The following is a 26,165-nucleotide window of genomic DNA, read 5'->3' on the forward strand; positions in this document are numbered from 1 at the left end:
GTGCATGTTTATGCATGGTAGGTTCCTTGGTGGGTGTGCTAGGTGCCATAGAAGGCTTGTATAGTTTCTTGGTGAGCATGCTGCATTCCTTGGTAGGTAGGTGTGCTAGATGCTTTTATGGTCTTCTAAGGTTCCTCAGTTGGCGTTCTAAATGCCATGACCAGGGTATTTCGATATATGGCTATAGCAGAAAATATAATGTTTGCCCCAGCTAAAGGATAGTTTAGAACTAACCCTGTTCGGGCCGTTTCATGGTATCATGTACAAAGCACATGACTTTTTGGAGATATCATTATTTTACAAAAAAAAAGATAAAAACAGAGAAAATTAAAAAAAAGAAAATATTATTTCGTGTTCTTGGCAGGGAAAAAACAACACGAAAGAAACAGATTTTGAAACTGCCAACTTTAAAACTACTTATAAGTCATTGCCAAATCAAAATAAAGTTTGCCTTTGAGTCTCGGTTCACTAGTTCAAACCACTTTAAATAGTGAGAGAATAACGTGTTGTGAAGTTGTGTTTTTTCAGTCTGGTTAATCATTTCTCTCTGAAGCAGCCCGTAACCGATTAGGTAAATTACGTGTCAATGTCAACATCAGTGACCATGAGAGCAGTGTGTACAGGGTCTTACTATAGGATTTACTGTACAGATCCTAATGAACATTAGGATGGTTATAGACTGGTTCATCCTGGGTTTCTGAGTCAGTTTTTGGGGATGTGATGTCACCACACCTGGTTTTCTTTTAGCTAAGAATTCGTGGACACAAGTGTATTGTGGTTCCATCCAACCTCTGACTCGCAGGAAGATGGAATTTGCCATCTATAAACTTACTGAATATGAAACCTAACTATATCTCCATATGCTTCTGATTTCATGCACATGAATCCGATTACACGGCATGTTGGTGAACAATTTTTTTCTAGGAGATATGCTTCTGTAAAACATCTAGTATTCCATACCGTAGGATACATTTTATTTCTGGGGTCTCAGAAAAGTGGTTTACAACTAAAGTATAATCCGAGGAGTCCAGTATAGGAGTAAAAAAAATGTTAAGTTCATCCATAATAACAAATCTTCTGCTTCTACTGGGAGTTATACCTATTATCCATATGGGTGTCCTTCCTATGACCATTAAATCCACCTTTCGGTTTTGCAACTTGGTGTGGATCAATTCAGGAAATTCTTTCAATTTAGAGAGTGAAAACCGTACTTTCATATAGCTTTGAGACAAATCAAAAAGGAAGAGATGTAAACCATTACTTAGGTGTGATGAACCCCAATAAGAAATAATGGAAATTTCAGAGTTTGTAAGTCAACCGAAAGAAAACTGAAAAGTCACCTACGGGTATAGAGGATGCTTGGTTTGACTAAAGTTATATTTTGTGTAGGGTATCCAAGCCTTAAAAGGGTTTTCCAAGACTTTAATACTGATGAAGTGATGACCTATCCTATAGGTCATCAGTATCTGATCGGTGGGGGTCCATGATCAACAGTTTGAGAAGGCACCGTTGCTCCTGTGAGTGCCGCGGCCTTCTCCATGCTCGCCAAGCACAGTGTCGTACATAGTACAGCAGCTGGGCTTGGTACTTGCAGCTCAGCCTCATTCACTTCTATGGGACTGAGCTGCTCCTAGGCAACGTGACTGATGAACGTGTCATCAGTGGCCTAGGAAAAGCTGATCGGACCCTCACCGATTAGATACTGATGACCTATCCATCAGAAAACCCTTTAAGTATGCTACTGGATGATCTAAGTACCATAAGTAAAGGGCAATTTATAATGAGTCAAAGGGATCTCTGTATTTGTTCATATGTCATACCACATCTGCCTCTAGTCTGATGTCAATGGAGATAGGACAGAATCCATGTATAGCAACGCTTCTCGAGAAGTCAAAACCCTCAACTTTTGAGTCCAATTTCACCAATGACATACAAAATGATATTGGATAAAATTTACTGAATATTAATTGGTTTCTAATAAATATTCATGATACTCAGTGGATGGGTGCCCCAATCCCTCATTACTAGGACCTGTACAAGATGCTGGCACCACTCCTAGAAAGTCAATTTTCTTGGCCAAACTAAGGGCTCCTACTCAACTTACTTTTATCCTGTCTGACAAGCAGCTTGGCTATCTCCCTTCAGAACTCATTTTTTTACTATACTTTTTTATAAGCACACATGAAGTCCATTGACCTAATTCCTTAGATCTTCTATATGAACTGTAAGAGGCTCTTGCATTACAAATAAACTGAGATTCCATAAAGGGTATTGCAATGTGGAGCAAGGTTATGAAAGCATCTTCAAGGCTATACTGACAGCAATAGAAAGAAATTTGGGAAATCTCAGCAGTCTAAACAGTCTTGGCAAAGGCCACCACCGCCACCACCACAATCAGTTCCTTCCCTCATATCCTACTACAACAAGGAAGCAAGGTCCAAGTCAGATGGATCCTATCATACTAACAGTTGTGTAGTCTATAAGTACCTAGAAGAACGTGATGGAACGCCTGTGCAGTATATTATATTTTTGCCTGCATTGTTGTGCTAAGTGCAAATGTGATCTTAGCCAAGGTTTACATAATGAGTAGTGTTGATCGCAAATATTCTAATCACTAATTTTTTATTGCGAACATCGGCACTTCGAGAATTCGCGAAAATCTAGAATATAGTGCTATATATTCGTAATCGCAAATATTCTATTTTTTTTTTGTTTTAATCAGTACTACTGCTTCTTGCTTGTGGGCCAATGAGAAGGCTACAATATCTTTGTCTGAGCTCAGCAACATCCCTAGCAACCAATAGGAAAGCTGCCTACCCCTTACTATATAAGAACCTCCCCAGAAGCCATTTTCTGCAGTTTTTTTTACAGTTCTGAGAGAGAGAGAGCAGTGTCATTGCTGTGCTCTGTGCTTTCATCTGGATCCTATTACATTAGATAGTTAGCTCACATATATATAATACAGATAGTTAGTGGGAGATAGTCAGTGTAGGTTAGATAGTGATATAGTGCAGCTGATAGGTTCCAGTGCAGGGTGTTAGGCAGTGTGATAGGGAATTACTGTTTCTCTGCTGTCCATACATACATGCTACAGACATAGTGCTGTGATGTCACAACGATACTTAGTGCGCCAATCAGTAATATCTACTCAGACCTGATAAAATGTGAAGTTGCACTTATTGGGGGGAAAAAGTGTGCATCATTTTTGCCGATTTGCGCAATCGCGAAAATAATGACTGGAGATCACGAATTCTAGAATTTGCGGATTTATTGCCAATGTTATGCAAAAAATTCACAAAATATCGTGAAAATGAATATTGCCTATGTCGCTCATCACTAATATTGAGGCATTTGTAATCAGATCTTCTAGTGGTGTTGGAACTTATTGACCTTAGTCATAACAGAGGATGTCTCATGAAGACAACCTTTTTCCTCATGTCCATCCTTCTCTGGTGACCCTGCCTGTCCATTTGTTGCATGGCATACAATACCCTATAGTAGATGCTCTGGAAATGAAAGAACAGATGTGGTTTTGATGTGGCCATGACTGCTCAGCTACTGTCATTGCCACATCGGGGTCTTTTACGTTCGTAAAACCATAAAAAAACATAGCCAACCAGTTATTTCCCATGAAGTAACAGTATTGCAAGTCATTCATCTGAATTGAGCATATGAGTAATACATAGAAAGGTTAAAGGGGTTTTCCGGAAGTCCAATACTGATGGCCTAGCCTCAGGGCAGGCCGTTAGTATGTGATCGGTGGGAGTTTGACAGCTGACACCTCAACATATCAGCTGCTTGAAGAGGCTGCGGTGGACGCTACAGCCAAATCATAACACACTAAGCACAGCGCCATATATTGTATAGTGGCTGTGCTTGGTATTGCAGCTCAGCCCCATTCACTTGAATGGAGCTGAGCTTCACCCAGGCCATGTGACCGATGAATGTGATGTCAATGACCATGGAGCTGCACTGGCCCTTTCAAACAGCTGATAGATGGGGTGCAAGGAGTCAAACCCCCCCCCCCCCCCCACACACACACACACTGATCAGATATTAATGACCTATTCTGAGGATAGGTAATAATAATATGAAACTCCGTTCACGACAATACACGGGCACCGTCCCGTTGTCATTCCGCATCACAGATGCGGACCCATTCATTTCAATGGGTCCGCAAATCCGGAGATGCGGAACGGAAGCACGGAACACTACGGAACCACTACGGAGGGCTTTCTGAGGTTCCGTTCCGTGCCTCCGCACTGCAGAAAGATAGAACATGCTCTATCTTTTTGCGGAACGGAGGGATCGCGGATCCATTCAAGGAAAATGGATACGGTCGTGTGAATGTAGCCTAAGGGCTCATGCACACGTACGTATGTATTTTTCGGTCCGCAAAACATGGATCCACAAAAAATATGGATGACGTCCGTATTGCATCGTTTTTTTCTGGCTGATCCGTTGTAACAATGCCTGTCCTTGTCTGGAAAACAGACAAGAATAGGACATGTTCTATCTTTTTTGTTGAACGGCCATGCGGACACACAGAAAAGGGATGCACATGGAGTTATTTCCGTTTTTTTGCGGACCCATTGAGGTAAATGCAAAAAAATAAATAAAATGAACAGATACGGCAAAAAAATAAGTTTGTGTGCATGACCCTAAGTGTGTTCGCTATGGGTCCCATGGCTCTGACGGGGGGTGGGGGTGGAGTGTTCATGTTCCCGATTTTTAACTCAGATTTTATACCGCCTGTGTAGAGCTTCTCTGTGATGGAGAATCGTATTCTAAAATATTATAATATCTTTTATTAGTGAATCGCATTCCTCCCCCATCTTATAAATTATATTATAGAATTTGTGATTCCAACGTGGAAGGAAGGGGTCAAGAGGAGGCGAACTGAGGAGATAAGTCGCCCCACTGCGGTCTGTACTTATCTGGCTCAGTGAACCGTGTGATTCGTCTTTGTTGGGTAAACCCTATGAGATTTACACGCCTGGTGTCATTGTTCCTGTACACATCCACAACCTTTCATGATCACTCGGTCCTATGACACCCCGAAGAGTGCTCTGTGTCTATCCCTCTGATGACCCGAGCTTGTGAACAGACGGAGAACCTCAGGCCTGGAATTCATTGACGGGTATTCTGGTTCCTAATGCAGCTGGTTAGAGTGTTTGATTTGGCCACAGAACAGAAACAGCGCTACATACCAATTTCATGAGCGACGGTGAAAGCTGCATGGAGGCCGTCATCTTCAATTACCGCACAGCTGCGCTCCGGAGAGCATATGGTCCCCACGTCTGCCATTCCCAGGGTATCACATGAATGATGCCCACATAAATCCTGCCCAAGAAGAAGGGAAAAAAATAAGTCATGCAAATCTTGTTTTCTTACGTTAAACAGTGAGTAACAAGGTGTTGTCAGCCACTTACACAGACAGAGCCTGCGGCCGGTGGATTACAGGCATCACCTGTCTCTATAACAGGCACTTCCTCGCCAGAGAACCTTCACATTTCCGTATTATGCAGACTGGAGTAGTATAAAAACAAGCACGCCAGAGATGTTTAACCTGTCTCATCCTTTTTACAGGAGGGAGACAGAGCTCAATATCTTCTACATCAATTTAAAGGGCATCTGTCAGCAGTTTTGTACCTATGACACTTGCTGACCTGTTACATGTGCGCTCGGCAGCTGAAGGCATCTGTGTTGGTCCCATGGTCATATGTGCTCGCACTGCTGAGAAAAAGGATGTTTTAATATATGCAAATGAGCCTCTAGGAGCAATGGGGGCATTGCCGTTACACCTAGAAGCTCTGTGCTCTCTGTGCAAATGCCACATCCACTGAGCTTTAATTGACAGGGTCAGCTGTGATCACGTTTTCACTGCCCGGCCTGTCAATCAAAGTAGAGAGGGTGCAGCAGTTGCAGAAAGACTTCAGCCTCTAGGTGTAACGGTAACGCCCCCGTTACTCTTAGAGGCTCATTTGCATATATTAAAACATCATTTTTTTCAGCAATGCGGCACATATGAACATGGGACCAACACAGATGCCTTCAGCTGCCAAATGCACATGTAACAGGGCAGCCAGTGTCATAGGTACAAAACTGCTGATAGATGCCCTTTGAAAAAATAAAATAAAAATAAGATAGATATATATATCTGGAGTAATGCACAATTATATTTACTACATTACTGCAAAAAATATGGTGTTATTTTTATCCTCTATTTACTTACCTATCCGGAGGACTTGTCTCTTCCCTATCTGTGGGTGGGCAGCAGCTCATGAAGCACCTGCATCTCCCATGGGCACATTGCAATCAGCTCTTGTTAACCCCTTCCTACCTTGCATAGAAAATAGTCCCTCATGCACAGCCCAGACAACGGTTCCCCTAATACATAGCACTACAGTACATCATCCCCTCCTAAATTTCCCTCTCCACTCTCTATATACCTCTAGGCACGGACAATGGAATGAATGAGAGGTGTCCTCAACCTGCCCCACTATGAAATCACTACACCAGCACTGAGGGGAGGGGGGCAGGGAACTACTGAGCATGTTCATCCACCGCAGAAGAAGGTGGACCAGAATTTTGGGACTTGGACCACCACTGGTGGCATCCCAGGCAATCATACATTAATCACAATTTTATTTTTACATTTTTGCAGTAATGGAAATTAGCTGTATATGCCTTTATCGTATTTATGCCTGTGCTTATATGGTGCAGTATGAAGAAGAGCTGCAGTGTAAAGAATGGGGAAGGGATGTAACAGTCCTCACCTCTTAAATGACAGCAGCACACATGAAAGCTAGAACCAGCCCTGTACGTCACATGGATTCAGAGATTGCTCCAATTGCTCTGCTAGATTAATTTCAAGCCCAGGGGCCCTGTCATTACTCAGGGGGCATGCCCTTTCTACTGCAGCTGGCAACATTTGATGGATGCAATTGCGCATGTGCGTCCACAAGGTGGACAAAGAAATTAGGAAAAGAGCAAGCACCAGGTGGCGCTATACAGATAGATTTCATTGAACAGCTCAGTACATGTTTAATGACATAGAATTCTGATCTAAGTGCTGGTTTGCAAACTGTAAAATATTTTTCGTCGGAGAACCCCTTCAATGATTTGAGTCTCCTATCACGCGGATGCATTCACCCAAGGTTCGGTGCTGAGTTTTTCTTGAGGGGCCGTAATGCATGTCTACTCAAGTGGTTTTCCAGGCTTTTAATATTGATGACCTATTCTCAGAATTAGTCATCCATATCAGATCGGCGGGGGTCCGCCACCCGGCACCCCGACCAATCAGCTGTATGAGGAGACGACGCATGCAGTGTGCAGGTGCCGTCTCCTGTCTGTCTTCATGCTCACCGCTGCTGTCTATGGCAAAGAGAGCAGGAAGATATAGATATATGGATAGATAGATAAGATCATACTTCTGATCAGTGTCGGACTGGGGTGCCTAGGGCCCATCAGTAAAATTTATTTTGGGGGCCCACCGTATGGATACATTCAAATATTACCTGTTCACACAGCAGCAAGATGCTACCAGATGATTGAATATAGGGGCCCCTTTTGGAACTTTGAGAAGGTAGGTCCTGGGGAGAAGAGGACACTGGTAGCTTTCCTCTATACCTAGAAGTCATCTCAGCTCTGATCGTGTCTATAATAATAAACTGAGTAGTGTCTTTAATAATCTATCACGTTTTTTATATGAGCATCAGCTGGTTGAGGTGCTGTACATTGTGTATATGTCTGTAGTGCAGTAAGTCTAATGTGCCACTTGTGCAGGGGGTGGGAGACTAGGGGCCCACCTTGCTCAGGGGCCCACCGGGGGATTCACCTGTACCCCTGTGAGCCAGTCTGAGCCTGCTTCTGATATATCTGAATGCATAATATGTGGGAAACTACTACTGATGTTTTGGCCATAACATATTTACATATTATATATTCTAAATATATGATAATATATGCAAATATATTATTGCTAAAAACATATACAGTAAATGTGTAAATTAAATTTAGCCTCTATTTCTGAAAAGATTCCGACGGGATTGGAACTCACAACCTTCTACATAACATCCCAGAATGTTAACCTCTACACTATACAGCTGCGTGGCCAGTTGCAAAAAATATATATATGAGACTACTGCTGTATAGGAATACTTACTACTAGTTTTTATTACTATTATTATTATTAAAGTAACTGGCCTTGCAGCTCTATAGTGTAGTGGTTAGGATTCTTGGCTGTACTGTAGAAGGTTGTGAGTTCGAATGCTGCCAGAAATTTTTCAGAAATAGAGGCTATATTAGATTTAAATACATTGGGGTGTCCCCAAGCACTGACTCCATATATGGACATAGCCATATATAGAGTCAGAGCAGGGACTCCTAAGCCGAACTAGAGTCCCGACACCCTCCCTTCTTCAGAGCAGGGGGTGCCTGGTTTAATGTTTGGGTTCTCCTATTGGCTTCCATTGTGTTCGGGTGCTCTGTGCTTTGGTGCTCGACCAACACTAGTAATCAATAGTAAAGCCCGGAAAACTCCTTTAATATAGAAATGATGCGGGAAGGGGGGCATAGAATTAAATGGAGAGGGGGCGTCAATTCATTTAATGTCTACCTTGATGCAGCAGCCGCATATCATAAAAAAAACCCCTTTAAGTTCCCCTTTATCATAATTCATAGCACGCAAAGTAGTATAAATGACAAACCCAGCTCTGCTACATCTAAATACCCTCACAATCTACAAAAATAGAAATCATACGCTGCACCTAATCACAGGTTGGAAGTACTTTTACTCGACTCCTGCCACGAGCGAGGTTCCATGCCGGGTGACACAGCGTGTAGAGACATTCCTGCAATACAATTGCTAGAATTCACGTACAACATAAAAAAAGCGGATCGTCTACAAATTCCTGTTTTATAATCGACCGTGATGCTGAAGCTTGTCTGTCACCAACCTGCCGCTAGGAATCAGTGCGGCTGAGGCGAGATGATTAGACGCGTATCGGTAGCTGCCTCATCACAGGTGACAGGATTAACATACGTGTACGAACGGCTGGCGATCCTGCTTACTTCTATTAAGCCGTTCACTCCGCGCCATATGCTCTCGTGTTTTTCTTTTTTTTTTTTCTTTTTTTTTTTTTTTTACTTTATCATCTGGAGAATTTCAGGAATACTGCAGCCGGCTGATAAGGAGACCTTTGATTTAATTACAAAAGACTTTGGTATCAGAGTCACTTGACTGTACTCTGCGAGACCGGCTTCTTCCCTCCGCCTGTGACTGCGAAAATTTGATTTTACGCCGTTCGGACAGGGACTAATTGTTCCCATAAAAATTCTCCGTACACCACGTCGGCTCTGAAAGAGCTGAACATTATTATTAGGAGCTTTAATGTTTTCCGAGATATGTCACTTCCTTTAGAAGGACCTATAAAACCGCAATGAAAGAAGCCTACAGAAGAGGGAAAATATGTTGTTTTCAGTTATAATTAAAGGGGTTGTCCCGCGAAAAATACGTTTTCAAACCAGCACCTGGAGCTGAATACTTTTGTAATTGCAGGTAATTAAAAATTTGGCATAGCCACTGAGTTATTCAATAAAAATCTATCTGTATAGCGCCACCTGCTGTTTGTTTGTTTTTCTTATGGTCGCACATGCTCAGTTCTATCCTTCAACTGCCTCCTGAGCTGTGATAGGGAGAAAGCTGCAGCAGAAAGGACACGCCCCTCAAGCTGCCATCTTCATATAAATGTAGAAGAGCAGTTGGAGCAATGAATGGAGAGATCTCTGGACCCATGTGAGGTACAGGGCCGGTTTTAGCTTTGTTAGAAAGAGATTGTCATGTGCTATAGGATGTCTGATTTTAATTTGTTTTGCGTTAATCATGGGATAACCCCTTCAATAATTGTGGAGCATATCACACCCAAGCAGGAGAAAGGCTGAGTTCACATCACCATTTATCTTTCCGTTCTTCTGATCTGTCAGAAGAAGAGAGAGGAAAAATAAAAACCGTATCAGTTGCATCAGTTGTCATAGGTTTTAGCCATTTCTGTCCGAGATCCGTTTTTTTTAGACAGAAAAAAAGATCCTGCAGAGAGTACTTTTTTTCCCATCTAAAAAACAGATTTCAGGCGGAAATGGCTCCAACTGATGCTACAAGATCCGTTTTTTACAGGATCCTATTTTTTTTTTCTCTTCTTCTCACGGCTCAGAAGAACGGAAAGCTAAACGGTGATATGAACTTAGCCTAAGACGGGGGCGTACACGATACCAGTCCTAATAAGTCTCCCCCAAAGACTTTTCCCTTTAGAGGCTCACCTCTTTTACACCCGTTATTGCTTTATATTTATGAATAAAGACTTTCTCCAGATTTGAAATGAAGGCAATGTATGAGGCTTCTGCTCAAGGTCAGACTGACCTTGAACCCCACCGCTCAGAGGATGCTGCATCCCTAGGAAATAAGGGACCTGGGAGAAATAACGAAGATCCATTCAGGCCAAGAATAACAGGAATCTATGTATTCGATGCAATCATGGCCTAGATAAGGAGGTCATAGATCTTTCTATTTCCCGGGTTATAATGACATTACTTGAAACATTTCCAGTGATTTTCCCCGTATTGGGCTTTCCTTTCTTGTCCTTCTTATATAAGGAGGTATTAATAGGAGCGGATTACATAATACGTAGATTTACCTTTCATGATGGATTTTTACAGTCAGAGTAACCGAGGAAAATGTCATGGTAACTTGATGATAAAATCATGAAGGAACATGGCAACAGATTATTACAAGATGTGCTATTTAAATCCTAACCGGGAAACGAGGAGGACGGATAGCGCGCCAGCCAAGAAAGTGACAGCTTTTTATTACATTTTCACATTACGGTATATACTCTTCTATAATAGTTCACAGTACCAGTAACTATTGCATAAAATTGTATAGTATGTGTTTCTCAGGCCTGTGGATGTCATTCTATTTTTTGACTAGGACCGCTAGGGTCAGTGTGCGGACTCGAGAGATGAATGAATTGATTTGTAACTATCGATTTGTCTCATTAAGCCCGATTTTGCAAGGGAGAGCGCCCCCTAAGCTGAGGATGCTCTCCCCACCACTTGAGATATGGGGTCGGACATTTCAGCCGGACTCACCAATTTCGCTCCTGCACCGGTGCTTCGAGAGCACAGTCGCCGTTTCAGTAGCGAAAGCAGGGCCTCAGCGCATGTGCCGCTACTAGGAGCAACAGCGCAGGCCCAACATTAGTAGGGCCAGCCAAAATGTCCAGCCTTGTTAACCAAGCAGCGAGGGGGGCGTGCTTCCTCCACTTCGGGGACACCCCATCGCAGATGCAATTCTTATGAATTGATTCGCTCATATCCACTCTGTTCACATCGAATTTTTTTACGTGTCTAGATACACAAATTGCGGTCCCCAATGCCCAGGCACCGACCGTAGGGCCACCGTATATGGACACTGGACCCATTCATTTGCACCGCAAAAAAGTAGGCATGGACAGAAAACCACAGAATCACTCCGTAGTTCTTCCCTTGGGGTTCCGTGCCTCCGTTCCGCACCAAACCATATCTTCCGGATTGCGGAGCCATTCAAGTGAATGGGTCCACATCTATGATGTGGTGCACAAACGGCCTGTATGGTGTTTGCGGGCCCCAATATGGGCACCGGCCGACAACGGTCATGTGCATGAGCCCTGAGGCTGAGTTCACACTTCGGTTATTTGGTCAGTTATTTGCATCAGTGATTGGGAGCCAAAACCAGGTTTGGGTAAAAACACAGAATAGATGCAGATCTTTACATCACACCTGATCTCTGAGTAGGCTTCCCTATGGGTTTTGGCTCATGGTAAGGATCTATTTATATGTCCGCACTTTGAGTCCAGATCCGTTCCGCAGTTATGCGGAACGGGTTTGTACCCATTCATTTTCAATGGGGCTGTAAAAGATGCGGACAGGAATAGGAATCCTCTATATAGTGCCGGCCATGTGCAGTGTCAGTGTTTTGCAAAACACTACGGACGTCTGAATGGACCCTAACTGATAGGTGTGAAGCCTGACAAGTCCATAGTCCTCCATGCACCCAGCATTGGCCATAATAGTATGCTTTCTGCATACAGAATGCCTATACAGCGGGATATGTTGTGGGGGGTTACCAGGACTGAAATACTGATGATCTATCCTCAGGATCGGTCATCAATATCTGATCGGTGGGGCACTTCCACTGTTTAATTATTGGCATCAGCCATTTTTCAGCCCTGAAGACAGGAAAGATGAAGAAGGAGGATTAGATGACCCCAGGTGGTACCGGTGTACAATATATACAACCACAGGCATTTGCTGCCAGAAAACAAGTGTTCGTCCAACTATCAATACCCCTTCAAACAACTGATGGACAGGGAATCAGTCACCAACTGATTTGGCAATGATGAACCATAGGTTATCAATATTTAAGTCCAAAATAACCCCAAATCCTCTGCATTGACTTAGTGAAATGTAAAATTCTAGATGCCTGCAGTCACCACTAGAGGGTGGTACTTATTGCATACTGAAATGCATTAAATTTAATAACAACCTAGTATACTGTGTGCTCTTAAGCTCCCTCTAGTGGTGGCTGGAGGCAGACAACATGTTATCAATTAACACTTTGTCAGTACAAAGGATTTGTTTTAAAAAAAAAAGGCCAGTATATTATGAAATGAGTGATCTGTAACTGAATGATGGACCTAAAAATGGAAGTTATGGAGTCAGAACAGGGACTCCTAAGCCACGGACTCACACTGAGGAATTCCCTCACTGTACAGCGATCTTCTGCATAAAAGTACAGCGTGGTTTTCGGCCGAGCATGCTCGCTCAACACTAGTCACACTCCCTTTTTTTCCTCACACACAAGCAGGATTGAAGGGATTAGAAATGTGTGAGTGAGGCCTACAAAGGTTCAGCAACTGTTCTAAAATGATCATTTATTCAGTTTCTTGATAGACAGGTGGAGAGAGATTTATTAAGCCTGGGGTTAAATGTGCTATTCTTATCCTGAAGTTCCTCGGAATGAAATATGACAAATCTGCTGAATACCTCTTAATAAATCTGGTACATCGTGGACTATCCTAAAGACAGAAAATAGAATCTACTCTGCTGCTACGGGCAGGCATAGATTTCAACTGCAATTACCCTGAGCACATCAGAGGACTGTACATATTACACAATATCCTGAGCTCGATATTGTCTATAGTCAATTGGTCAGTGCCATCATTATACAATAAATATCTATAATGAAACATTCCCTTGAAGAAGAAGACTCATGATTCCAAAACAAAATAAGAAAATTGTTGGTTTGTCCCAGGGGCGTAGCTAAAGGCTCATGGGCCCTGGTGCAAGCAAGAATTCAGCTTGGGTCCCCCTTCTCTCAAAGCTTTGTGACCAGGGGACAGGGAAGCACATAGCCTTGTGCTATCTGAGGCAAAAATTGAAATGGCACCCCACCACCACCACCATGCCAAATTCTTGACCAGCATGCATTTTCTATAATACTGGTGTCTTCTTATGCGGCTCAAGGGTCTTTGGGCCACCACAGACTCCTGGGCCCAGTAGCGACTGCTACCTCTGCACCCCCTATAGCTACGCCCCTGCTTATCCCCTAACCACTGGATAGCACAAGCTCTCGGCTATCTCCAGCAGTCCCCCATAGATGAATGGGGTGGCGGCTTGCATGCATGGCCACCGTTCCATTAAATAAGAGAACACTGGGTACCTATTTGTGTTTGAGAGTGCTTGGCACTGTGGATAGGAGATAATGGGAGAACCCTTTAAAATGTTTACCTTATAGGGGCATCTACCACACTACAGTAGGTGTGAAGATAACGTAGATCACACACCTAAGTTGTACAAAGACTCTATTCAAGGGACCTTTAGAGAATGGGGCTTAGCACTTTTGGAATGGTGCATCATTCTTCACTCCTTGGGCAATGTTACCAAGTAAGGGATGAGGAATTGGCCCAAGGATCTTGGATTAGGTGTAAAGGTGAGAAACACACACCAGATTTTGTGAGGCCACTTTGCCAGGAAGAGCAGTGATATCATTTAGGGGAAACATGCTCTCCCTGGATTACCAAGTGTCCATCAAGGCACTAGATTCTGCAGAACGTATAGGCTACTCTTTTATATCATATAATGTATACTGTATACCGATATATATATATATATATCGGTCAGCTGAAAGAAAATCTGTGTACATTCATCACAAGCAGCGTTGTGGGCATGACATTGTGTGATTACGCTGGCATTTTAGTTCTCTGCTTCAAAATATACAGATGTCCTCCTGAAATCTGAAGCTAAAATTAATATTGATTTCCCGATCAGAGGTCCAAAATGTCATTGTTCCCAGCACCAGAAGAATAATGTTGCTTTCATTGATTTTCTCAGTGCGATATTACTTTTGACGCTATGTTTCACAGGTTTTAGTAGAAATCTAACCAGCACGTTTGTGGTGGTTGTACAAGAGATAAAAAACTATCCTGTCATTAGCCCTCCTAAAAATCAAGAGGTGACCAGTAAATAAAAATGAATGAGATGAGCTGCAGTGAATGGATGATCCTCTATGAATGAGGGTAAAATGACATATTCCCTTTGCTGTGAAGATCAGTGGGGGTCCTACAGATCAGAACATCACCGACTAAACATTGATGGCCGACCCTAAGGTGCCATTTAGAAATGAACAAATCAATTTGTTAGAATTGATATTTGACATCAATTTTATCAGAGAGAGAGGGAGATATTCACCTACAGGATAAGTCTTATCAGGCAAGCCTCTTCTAAGTATACATATTAGCTTTCCTTCCAAAAAGAACAGAAAGCTAAGCCTTGGATGCCACCGGATAATAGGTCTTAATCCAATATCTCAATGCTTAGCCTTTTAAACAGGACTTGAAGCATACATTAGAATGTCTCTCATCAGTGCAGAGCAGAGAAAACTGGCTTAGCTAGGTGAGTAGCATTGGTACTATTTCTCCTTATGGAGAGGACCTGAGCACTTAGTGGGTGTGAGGAGTCTTAAAGGCTAGACAATGCTCCTCTTGGTCTCTGGGAAAACATATGCACATTAGATTACCTTGGTAAAGGAGAGGAAGAAAGCTAAGGGTGGATTTGTGTTCAGATTCAGTTTCAGAAAATACAAATAATTTTGAGAAATTTGCTCATTCTTAGTGCCACATCCTCTTACGATAGCAGCTGGTTTATCTTTTGTGTCTGGAAGTCTGTGTGGTTATGTCCCAATCTTGGCTCCTGGTCTTAATCCCACATCCAGGCGCGGTATGTCTTCTGTGTTTGCCCTTCCTAGTTCTGATTCTTGTTGTTTGTTAGATCTTGATATCAGTTTCTCCTTGGGACTTCTTTTGGTTGCTGCTTTGGTTACAAAGTCTGGCAAAATCATCTCTTTAATGATCCTGTCCTCCAGCGATTTTCCTGCTTCACATACTGGTCCTAACCCTGGCTTGAATCCTGATCCAGTCCTGTCTTGCTCTTTTTTCGCCTACAGTTGATGGGAGTTCACACTGAGGTTATGAACTGGGGACTTGTACACCGAAGATCGTAACCTATTTCAAAGCCATATTTAACCAGAAACCCAGCAGGTTTAGTGTTTTGGCAACAGTTGTGTTGCGCTCACATTAGGTTGAATGCCACAAAGAAACCGAATGCAGTCACAATGTGTCATTGCAATCTTCATGTCATGTGATCAAACCTTTTATGTTACCGTAACCTAAATGAAAAACTTGGGGGGACATTTATTAAGACCGGCAATTTAGACGCCAATCTTAGTCCCTGTCAGCTGCCGCTTGACGCACCTAAGTTATGTAGAAGCACTGGCCTCTACATAACCTAGGTGCTTTACCGGCGGCCGTGCGACTTGCTTAAATCTACGCCAGCTCCCTTGCTGGTGTAGATTTAAGTCATTTTCTACTACAAAAAACAAAAACAGGCATATAAAATGATGAATCAGATGGGTCTGCCAGCCTTCCCCAAACCACGTCATGCCCCCTTTTTCCACCACATCGGAAAAGTGGCGTGAGCAGGGAAAAGTCACAGTTTCAGCCCCTTTGTGACCAAATCTGCGACAAAAGTACACCAAAAAGTAGCGTACGTCCCATAATAAATGATCTCCTTGGTCAGAAGGTCCATGCAGTTCATGGTGACTGTGAAATTGGTGGTGAAAAGCACTAACAAGGTTACATAACTGCTTAGCGCTACCTTTCGTACCTCTTCCAGCTTCCTATATCATATCTCATAGTATTCTTCCATTTGCATTAATATTATTTCACTTTTTTAGAATATATCGCCAACTGCACCAAGGTTGTGATAAGCTTCAGGATGGATAACCTGGCAACAAAAGCGAATGTACAGAGTCACTCCAGGTAATGTTTATGACAAATTCCAAAGTTTCACTTGTGCGCCTGGCTCTAAATTTTCCTGTGTTCCGCTAATGCATACCTTCAGTGCATTTCCCAGTTACCAACCACTCGTGAGATGTATTTCACTGACAGATGAAATGCAAATATTATTTCTTTCACACATAGACACCAAGTTCAAAGCTGACTTCACTGGTAAACAGGAATGGAAAATGTACCTCATGCATTTGCTTCATGGCGGGTAAACATGCCATTAGAAGACGACATCTGGACGTCCAAACTTAGGCAAAGGCAGCAGTCACAGCCCATCCAAACACCGAGACGGTCGTTTAGCGTCTCGTTTCCAAGCAACCAACTTTATACATGAAAAACACATTTGCTAAAGTTGGACCGCTCTACCCACTGCATCGAAAAAATAAAAAAATGGCTGAGATCATTTCGGAGGAATATGTAATCTCAATATCCAAGGTGATTTCTCCTTTTCGTGCCATTCATGGTAATAGATTTGTGTTCATTCTTCATCTGAAATAAAAGGTTAACTCAGGCAAGCCAGCGTGAATATCATTTTTCCAAAAGGGCCTTCAATATTACAATAATGCAGACGTCGTAACTGCAAATTCCAAACCCTTTGCTTCATTGTTCCAAACATATTTAGGAAGCTGACTTCTCCTGGGGTTACGGTGCGTTGGACGAACCGTTGTAGCATATGTTTTGAGTTAGTTGCATGAAGTTTACTGGGACTACCTATTGTAGATCATGAAAACAAATACTACATTGTATATTTTACCATCTAAATTTAACGCTTTGTTTATGTGAACCAATTATAATTTCACAGACTTTCATCTTAGGGGAAACCACTTGCCAAGGGAAGGTGGCCAAACTTCAGGCTTACACGTTCTCCTAGAATATGATCTAGAGTTTCTTAATCAGATTAAGACCATCGGTGGGGAGGGAGGAATGGGTCATCTGCAGTCTCATGGTGACTTATAAATAGAACAATGATTTTGCTTGGGTCATAAAGCTTCACCAGGATGGATCAGAATATAATGCAAAAAGAATTCTCAAGAGGAAAGTGGAGAAAAGCAAAAGTACCCGCTAAGAAGCAGTTCCAGCTCTGGAAGTTATGCCATGCCATCTGGACGAGTGGTTTCCACAAGGCATTCCAGGGACATTTTTTCCAAACCTCTGATGTGGAAATGAATTTATAAACTCTGAGGTTGGCATGCAACATCTAACATGAAAAGAAGAGACGGGGTGAATGTAATGCATTGGAAACTGACGATAGTGTCACGTTTGAAGAATCTGACGATGGATGGATTTGTCTGGGTCACCAGGGGCCATTTAGCTTTAGGATTATATCTGGGCCACCAAGGGAGGTGACTTCCTCTTGAATAGCCATTGCACAATGACTGCTTGTTGCAAATAAATACCGTACTTTGTGGGCAATGAGTCTTACAGTCTGATGATGTCCTACTGACTAGTCATTACAAAATGTTATCAACTATTTCTTCTCTTTTCTTCCTGATGCTATTTCAAGAGGTTCTGCAGTAGGTTAGACAAACATAGGGAGATAAACCCACCTGTGTATGAGTAAACACCATGTCCTCCCACCTCTATGAAAAATCAGCTAAAGGTTAAAGGTATATTTAGAAAGCCAAGATCGAATCTTCCAGGAGCTGCTTCTATTAATGGAAGCTGACAGCCATGTGTACTACATATGGAGGACCACAGGTGCATTAAATGGGTTGTCTAAGTTTTTTATATTGATGACCTATCCTCAGAATAGGTAATCAATATGAGATAGGTGGGAGTCTGACTCCTGGCACCCCCGCTGATCAGCTGTTTGAAGAGGCCTCGGCGCTCCGGTGAATGCTGCGGCCTCTTCCTAGTCCAGTGATGTCATGATCACCAGTCACGTTACCCGCAACTCAGTCACAATGAAGTGAATGTAGCTGTGCTGCACTACAAAGCGCAGCCACTATCCAATGGACCACGTGAGGAAGCCATGGTTCTAACCAAAGTACCACAACCTCCTCAGCTGAACAGTGGGGTCCTGGGTGTTGGTTCCCTAGTCAATCTGATATTCATGATCTCTCCTGAGGATAGGTCATTAAAATCAGAATCTCGCAAAACCGTTTTAAATACAACAGACAGCTGGCACATCCATTCATGTCCAGTTGGTGCATTTATATTGAAATTACATTGAGGTAAGACCAATGAAATGCCAGCAGAGATGTAATTTGAAGCTCCTCGGTCCCAGAGCTAATTCTGTAACAGGGCCCCCTGCTACCATCTTTCATTAATACGATTGGTGTCTTCCTATGTGGCAGAAGGGACTCTGAGTCCTTTTAGGAACCAGGGCTCAGGTTCCCCAGCTACCTCTGTACCCCCTGTAGCTTTGCCCCCGAATTCAATCAGCTTTTGGTAGAAGGACTTGAAATATGGAATAGGCACCAACTATAAAGTTCTTCCATGTGAGCAGATTGGATCGGTCTACCCAAGATGTATTCATTAAACTACCTCTTGTCAGTCGCATGTAGTATGGTTAAAATAGTAATAACTGACGTCAAGCACAGCCATCAGCCAGAAACAGGTAGATTCAATGAAATTTGCCCCATTTTTTTCACTTGCTTGGAAGGATTTTATCTGCTGTTGTAAATGCAAAGCAATCAATCCCAAGCTCCCGATGAAATGTACTGTAGCTACAAAAAATATTACTACTGTCTTTGACCTCCTGTCATTGGCTTTCACAGTCACATATGAAAACCACTTTTGGGTGCAACCATCCTCCTCCAGTCGACCTCCTTTGAACAGACCGCAGATTGTCACCATGATCAAGGTCTGGGAGGAGTGTAACATTGGAAGATTTATTCACATGTGGCATTTCCTTATTTTTGACTCTTTGATGAATGCAAGTCGTCAGCATAAATAGAAATTATATTCTGCACTCAGGAAAGTGCTGTGGTTTTCCCATGTGAATGTTTGACTGAGTCTCTACCACTTGACAGTGGTATGTATACAATGCGGTGATGACCCTAATAGACTTACTAATGTTGGTTTTCACTGTGGCTGTAGATATTTAAGAAACTCTAGTGGAGGTGAAAGCATGGTGACCAAAGGACTTCCAAATGATCCTCCATCCTTGATAAGGTCGGATGACCACAATGTTTATAAAAGGGAGTTTATCAGCAGTTTTGACCCTGCAGCACTAGATAGAAGACCCACTTAAACATACTTTTGTGTATGTTTGTATTATCAGTATCATCAAGAAAAAGAAGAATAGATCCATAGTGTGCCACAATGGCAAGTGCCCTCTGGATGTTCTCTAATGCTGAGGTGCCCTTGGCTATCTGCAGTAAGCGTACATCACTATACAGGATGATGGCTGGAGCAGGCTCCTGGATGGACGCTAAGCCATCACTCAAGAGCAGGGGGTGAGAGGTTGTGAAGGACTCACTGCAGAAAGTTAAGAGCTCTACAGCATTAGGACACTTGCCAAAGTAGTGGGTGCCAGTTAAACATTCTCTGTGTCATGCTAATACAAAGAACATACAGTACCCAATGACAGGGTTAAACAGGTCTTAAGATCTCCTATCTAGTGCAGTCAACAGTTTTGCAGGGTTATAAATGCTGACAAACTCCCTTCAAGTTGGAATATCAGTTATGCTAGAGGGTAATATCTCTAAAGGTCCCCCCATAGCAGTTATATTATTATTTTCAGGAAAACTGTTGCAAAAACGCTACAACAAAGCTGGGACATATGGCGTAACCCTTAAGAAAAATGGTGAGCTGATACATTGATTGCTAAGCTTTGTTCCTTCACTACATCTTTTAAGGAGATTGTCTATTGGGGCAGTAGAAAATAGAATAGCATGGTTTTAGTGCTGCTAAGCATGCTTGCACCTTTCCTAAGAAAACTTCACCTTAACTTGGTCCTAATTCCTCCTACTTGAGTGTGAAAGGTATTTGACAGATTCGTTCATCAACATTCACATACTGTAGGACGGTTGGCCACATAACCCTGGGTTAAGCCTTTCCCTTTTTCCACTATCCATTGGGAAGAAGGATGGGGCAAGCCTAGTTGGACCTTCATGGACCCACAGATACACTGGCTGTCCCTACGGTGCATATGCTCTTGACCTAGTTGCCCAGGACTTCACTGCCTGACCTCCCTGTCCCATATAAAAGACCAAACTGTTGGAAGTGTAGTCGCTTTCAAATGACTTGAGCAAAAGATGAACTGCCACAGTGCGACAATCACACCATGGGTGCACTATCTCAGTAGCTATCAGACTATTATAAGTACATCCAAGCCGATCATCTCTTAAAGAGGTTTTCCTAAAATTGAAATTGAATGCCTATCCAAAGGATAAGCGAAAAATATCTCCAGCAATAAGAACCCATTGGTCACTGGAACAAAGGATCCGAGCCCTCATCCTCTCTTCAGAATCATAATGAGAAGAAATTTAAAGAGGTATGGTAAACAAGCATGTGTCCTGCCACTAGAAACAATGGGGTCATTTACGAACAGATATATGCCACTTTTGTGGTGTATATCTGGCACAGATTCTGTAGCATGCAAAGTTGTGGCAGAATCTGCGACTTCTTCCCCCGCTCACGCCAGGAATCTGGTTTAGGAATAGAAAATGGTCTAAATGTAAGAGATGGCCTCTACATAACTTCAGTAATTCAGTGCCAGTGCAGGGGCTTATTAATAATAAATGTACCCCAATGTCTAAGGATTGACGTAGAGAGACAACATGGCTGTCACCATCGATCCCATAGACTTTAAATGAAGTGGCAGCTTTCATTCTCGACCTCTGCTCCATTCCAAATTCTCCTCACTGCAGTCATGCAGTGTGGAGGAATAGGGGGCTCAGGACCCCCGTTTTGTTGACTTTGGAGTCTTACCACTAGGGTTTATTTCCTATGGGATGATTCGCAGATAACCCCTTAGATTGCATTTACAGTATATGTTTTGTAGACTGTTGATGTCGATAGATGGTGTTCCCTCGGTCCCAAAGAACCTCAGTCCGAAACTGCATGTAAATAATCTTCCTGGGTGGACCTGCTCTTTCTCAGATTATGCATAGTTTAGCAATGGCAGATGTTGGTTATATATATATATATATCAAGCCTAGAAATTACATACACAAGTGTTAAATGGTCCATCCTGTGGTCCATGATGTGGTTTTTGGCATTTACATTTGATTGATATAAAAAATAGTGTAAATCTTACTCTTCATGTCGAGTCAAAAGAAAGCGTGTTTTTTATTCCAGCTTACGATAAGACCTTCTCTATGAACTTTAATACCTCTCTGTGGGCAAAAGTCTAATTCACATCTTACCCACGAACCACAGGAGCTACGTTACCCACGCCTTTCCTCAAGGCTTTGGGCGACCTCTCAAATATAAAGCAGCCGGCCAAGATACAAGTTTTAGCCAGCTGTAGCAATCCTCCAGGGCCTTGTTTAAACTTTCAGCTGCAGCTCTCACATTTCCTCCACCCAACCTGCACGGCCTTCGTTAGAAAGTGCTCAGCGTGACCCCAGGCAAATAAAGGGGGGGGGGGGTTCCAAAAAATAAGTGAAAAACTGGACTACCTTCTTGAACAATGCTGCATAACGATCAAGTTGTGTACTTGTCACCTTCGTAATGGTTCGCAACGTTAGTTACACTAATATTTTGGTCTGCAGGTAGAAGTCGGTGATGTCATCTCACAGGCATCCATGTTTCCAGGTCTGGATGAAAACATGTTTGGCAACTCAATGTAAGCAATTATACCGTGCTGTGAACCCGATATATGGTAGAGGACACGTCTACATGTGTGTCTAAAGGGTAGGAGACTTACATGTGTATGAGCTATGACATTCTGAAGACTGTCATTTGTCACCTGTCAAGACTCTTCTCAATAAGCAAGTCAGTGGAGAATTACAAACTACTGCATACTGACTCTTATTTCTTTGAGGAATAGACGGATAATGAAGATAATATGGAAGGAATCCTCCTCTGCTTACTAGTAGACGTAAGAGGTTGCAGCAGCCCCAGGCACTTGATGTGGAAGGAATGTGCTTGTTTATTCCAATTACTCATAGTGTCAGGGAATATCTCCGCCATATGAAAGCTCGGGTGTACCTCTCCCATTGTGTATACAGAATGAAATGAATGACTACACTGGAGAACTAGAATATGTTATTATGGGACACTCTTCCATAATAATATATCACTGGAAACACCTGCCGGAGAAGGACTGCAAGATGCTTCCATCACAACTGGAGGTATACAATTCATTTATTGTATTTGTGCACAAAGATTTCTATTTTTGAGCTGTAATGTAATAAAGCCGACTCCGTGTTACAGATTTGGGAAGCTCGACTGAAGACATCAGCCGACCATAAATGTAGGTAACCTATAGCTTCTAGGCTCTAGAGTCCCGGCGAGGCTTGCATACTTAACGTTGCGCTCTTTTGGCAATTTTGTTTTTCTAGGCTGGCTGCCAGGCAGCGAGGGAACTAGAAGCCTCTGCGTGGTTTACAGGGTGGCAGGGAGGTGCTGAGACTTGTAGTGTTTCACTCCCTGGCATGCAGCCATCATGTGTACAAGGAAAATGCCAGCACGGGTATTACAAGCATCACATAGGAAGTCAATGTAAGGCAAGGTGTTGCTACTAAGGATAAACTATACAGGGTGGACTACAAGTCCCAAGATTGCAGTGTAATTCTACTCAACACCTACAAGGCAGTATGGATCATGCGTGGGAATTACAAGCCTCAGCAAATCTGGCTCTATTAACCCAAACTATGCTGAATCATGTTGGCTGTTCTAATTCATGCCTAGAAAAGCTGTAGGCACCTAGGAACCAAGCTCTAGGTTGTGAAGAACTACAAATCTCAGCAAACCTTTATGATGATCTACCTCAAATAAGGAATTCTGGGCAAATATAGTTTAATACTACATCTGGCACCCTTACATTAGCAGTAGGTGGTGGTACTACAAGTCACATGCTCCAGGAGTTGGGAGCTATTAGTTCCACCCTCATTATTCCATACTAGGAGGTAGTCTGTAGCATGCCAGGTAAAGGGGAACTACAAGTGCCAGCTCGGTATACAGGATAGAAATGCCTGGCTGCCCTAATTAACATTCATACATATTGTCAAGAGCCATAAGTATTTGACCTACAGCAAAGTAAGTCCTCCAACTAGTGATTCCCATTGTGGTTAGCCTAAATACACATTGCAAACCATAAAGTAAATGCTAAAACATACCAAGTCATGTAAGGTCATGTAAGGCAGAGAACCCACCCCAGCAGATTGGCACAAGCACTTACCTCTCTGGTGAAGAGGATGGCAGCATCATAGTGCTGGTCCTGCTCATCGTCCAGCTGGTTGTGTTGATGTTGCCATTTGCAAAAGTTCTTCAGAGTGGTGGCAGCATTCTTGCTCACCTCAGGCCCCTTCTCCTTGTCAGTGACCATCACCACCTTCACCACTGCCAAGCGGATGTGGTTTTCAATGCTGGGATGACTGTAAAGCCTGGAAGCGATGGAAGCCAAGGTCAACAGATAATGGTGGAGGTCTTTCCCATACTTCTTGGACATAGACTCGTCAGCTACCAGGAGGAGCTCCACGTGTCTGGACTTAGAGATGGATCTCCTCTGGCGTCTTTTTAGTGCGGTTACTTCCTGTAATAAGACGGTTTCCTTGAGGTTGGGGTCAGCAGAAGAAGAGGAAAGACTTTGGTTGGCTTTGTGTGGGCTACCCAACCTAGGGTGGTCTTCGCTGTGATGTCTTCTGGAGCTATTCCCATGTTTATGGAGATGTTTGCCAGAACCTCTGGTCTCACAGCTAGCTCTACTAGGCACAGTCTCAAAACTGAAGCGATCCTTGATAAAGACATGTAGGACCCTCTCAGATCCGTCCCTGTAGATCTGCCCTATCACTGCCTTGCCCTTAATGAGAGGCTTGATGGTATAATGGGCATGCTTGACTGCAAAATAGCCATCCAGACCCCCACAAAGGTTGAAGACGGCCAAGGACTGTGGGCTGGAGTCTACGGTCCCCCTGTAGAAGCAGTGCCTATGAAAACGATGTTGAGGATGCAGACGTCCCAGGTACTTGGTGCTGAAGTGAGGAGAAAGCAGCATTTCGTCCCTTTCCAAGTCCAAAATGAACTTCTTTCCATCTGCATAGAGGATGTAGCCCACCTTACCTCCTCCAACATAGATCTGGTCAATGTTCTGCACTATCCCACTCCTTCTCTGGGGTTCAGAACCTTGGTGATGCTTGGAAGAAGCAGGTGGATTCCCAGGCTTGGTGTCTGCAGTACTAGCAGCAGCTAATATAACTAGCACGATCAGCATCATTGTTCTTCTTTCTGGAAATTGGAGAGAGAAGAGGAAAAAGAAAAAAAAAAAAGAAGGAAAGAACCAGCCTGGAATGAATCAACCGGCAGTGAAATGTCAACAGGAGCAAAGACGGCTCTAAACTTTCTTGGAGGTGACTTGTTTCCTCTCCTCCATCAGATCCACCAGCTTGCTAGGCTACCAGGAACAATACCCCAGGCACTGGGAGCCCACAGCTGTTAGGCTCTGCAGGGTAGCATGAGTTAACTCCTTGGGAACCACAGATTGTCTGGAGCAAGGTCCCTGGATTTGATATTTTTTGGGAGCTTTTTTTCCCTGGAGTCCTCCACAGCCAAGTGTTTTGCACTTTACTCTCTCCAGCCCCGTGTGCAAGAAGAGGAGAGAGACAGAGATGTGAAGATGAGGAGGAGGAACAATGAATTTATACTGGAATGCTTTTTTAAATGTGAGTAGTCACTGCCTCTTAAAGGGAGTGCTCCCCTCCCTCCCACTCTGTGCATGGCTTTTTCTTTCATTCTCCTCTGCTTCTAGCTGCTGCTGCTATTTCACAACTGTCCTGACCAACAGCTGACTTCATCTCCAGCACCTCCTTTTTATTGCCTTTTAATGTCTTGTCCTGGAAACTGGAAAATTTACAGGAGGCAGTCATCATCCCATCATCATCATTATCATCACGAAAATATCCCCTTGGATGGTGGGGGTTGTAGTGACTCTTCTGGGAGGAGGACTGGATCAGGAATGTCCTACTGCCTGCATGCTTTGGCTGGATCTACCTGCCTTGTGTCTATTGCTATCCAAGCTGTCAAGTGATAGATGAGGTGTCACTTAATTGTCCTTATGGATGGGACCTGTTTACTGGGAAGGGTCTGGGGGGGAGGACTGGGCATGCTGTGCCACTGGCATCTGAATAAACACAAGCCCAACCATTTGTCTTGTGCAGCCTTCACCCTGATTGTATAACCTTAAGGTAGGTCACACATAAATGGAGAAGCAGTAAAAAAAAAGTGCTAAATAGAAACCATCCCAGTAGATTCTGTTCACCAGTACTGTGCTGGGATGAAATTGCAGATGACACGTGGATTAAGGATCCTGATTGTGGTTCGCTTTTTTTTTTTAGATCTGAGTTCAGCAATATTTTCTACTGGTAATGAAATAGCCTGCAGAGATTCATTTCCCAAAAAGAGGGGGGTTGGGGTGGAGAGGAAGGAGGGAGGAGGAGGAGGAGGGGGGGGGGGGGGCACAGTACTGTTTAATGAGAAGAGTTGAAACTCACAAATGTATGATTGGAAACCCTGTGCCCTCAGTGTGGCAGCCTGGGTGCTTGCTGGTTGTAGAACTACAAGTCCCAGAACATATAGTAGGTGGTCTCCGCAGGTGCTGCGATGTCATGCAGT

At 43.2% G+C, this 26,165-nt stretch overlaps 1 protein-coding gene across 1 annotated transcript in view; it reads right to left on the minus strand.

The window, feature by feature from the left end:
• ADAMTS5 (ADAM metallopeptidase with thrombospondin type 1 motif 5) overlaps nt 1-25,639 on the minus strand; it is a 97,523-nt gene extending 71,884 nt beyond the window's left edge. Inside the window, exons 1-2 of the mRNA XM_044284354.1 lie at nt 23,737-25,639; nt 5,211-5,343 (exon numbers count right to left, since the gene is read on the minus strand). Of these exons, the coding sequence (XP_044140289.1) occupies nt 5,211-5,343; nt 23,737-24,771 (1,168 nt within the window). The 5' untranslated portion in view covers nt 24,772-25,639. The remainder of the gene's footprint in view (nt 1-5,210; nt 5,344-23,736) is intronic.
• Nucleotides 25,640-26,165: the final 526 nt, after the last annotated feature.

Source organism: Bufo gargarizans, chromosome 3 (genome assembly GCF_014858855.1).
Source record: "Bufo gargarizans isolate SCDJY-AF-19 chromosome 3, ASM1485885v1, whole genome shotgun sequence".
Taxonomy (NCBI): domain Eukaryota; kingdom Metazoa; phylum Chordata; class Amphibia; order Anura; family Bufonidae; genus Bufo; species Bufo gargarizans.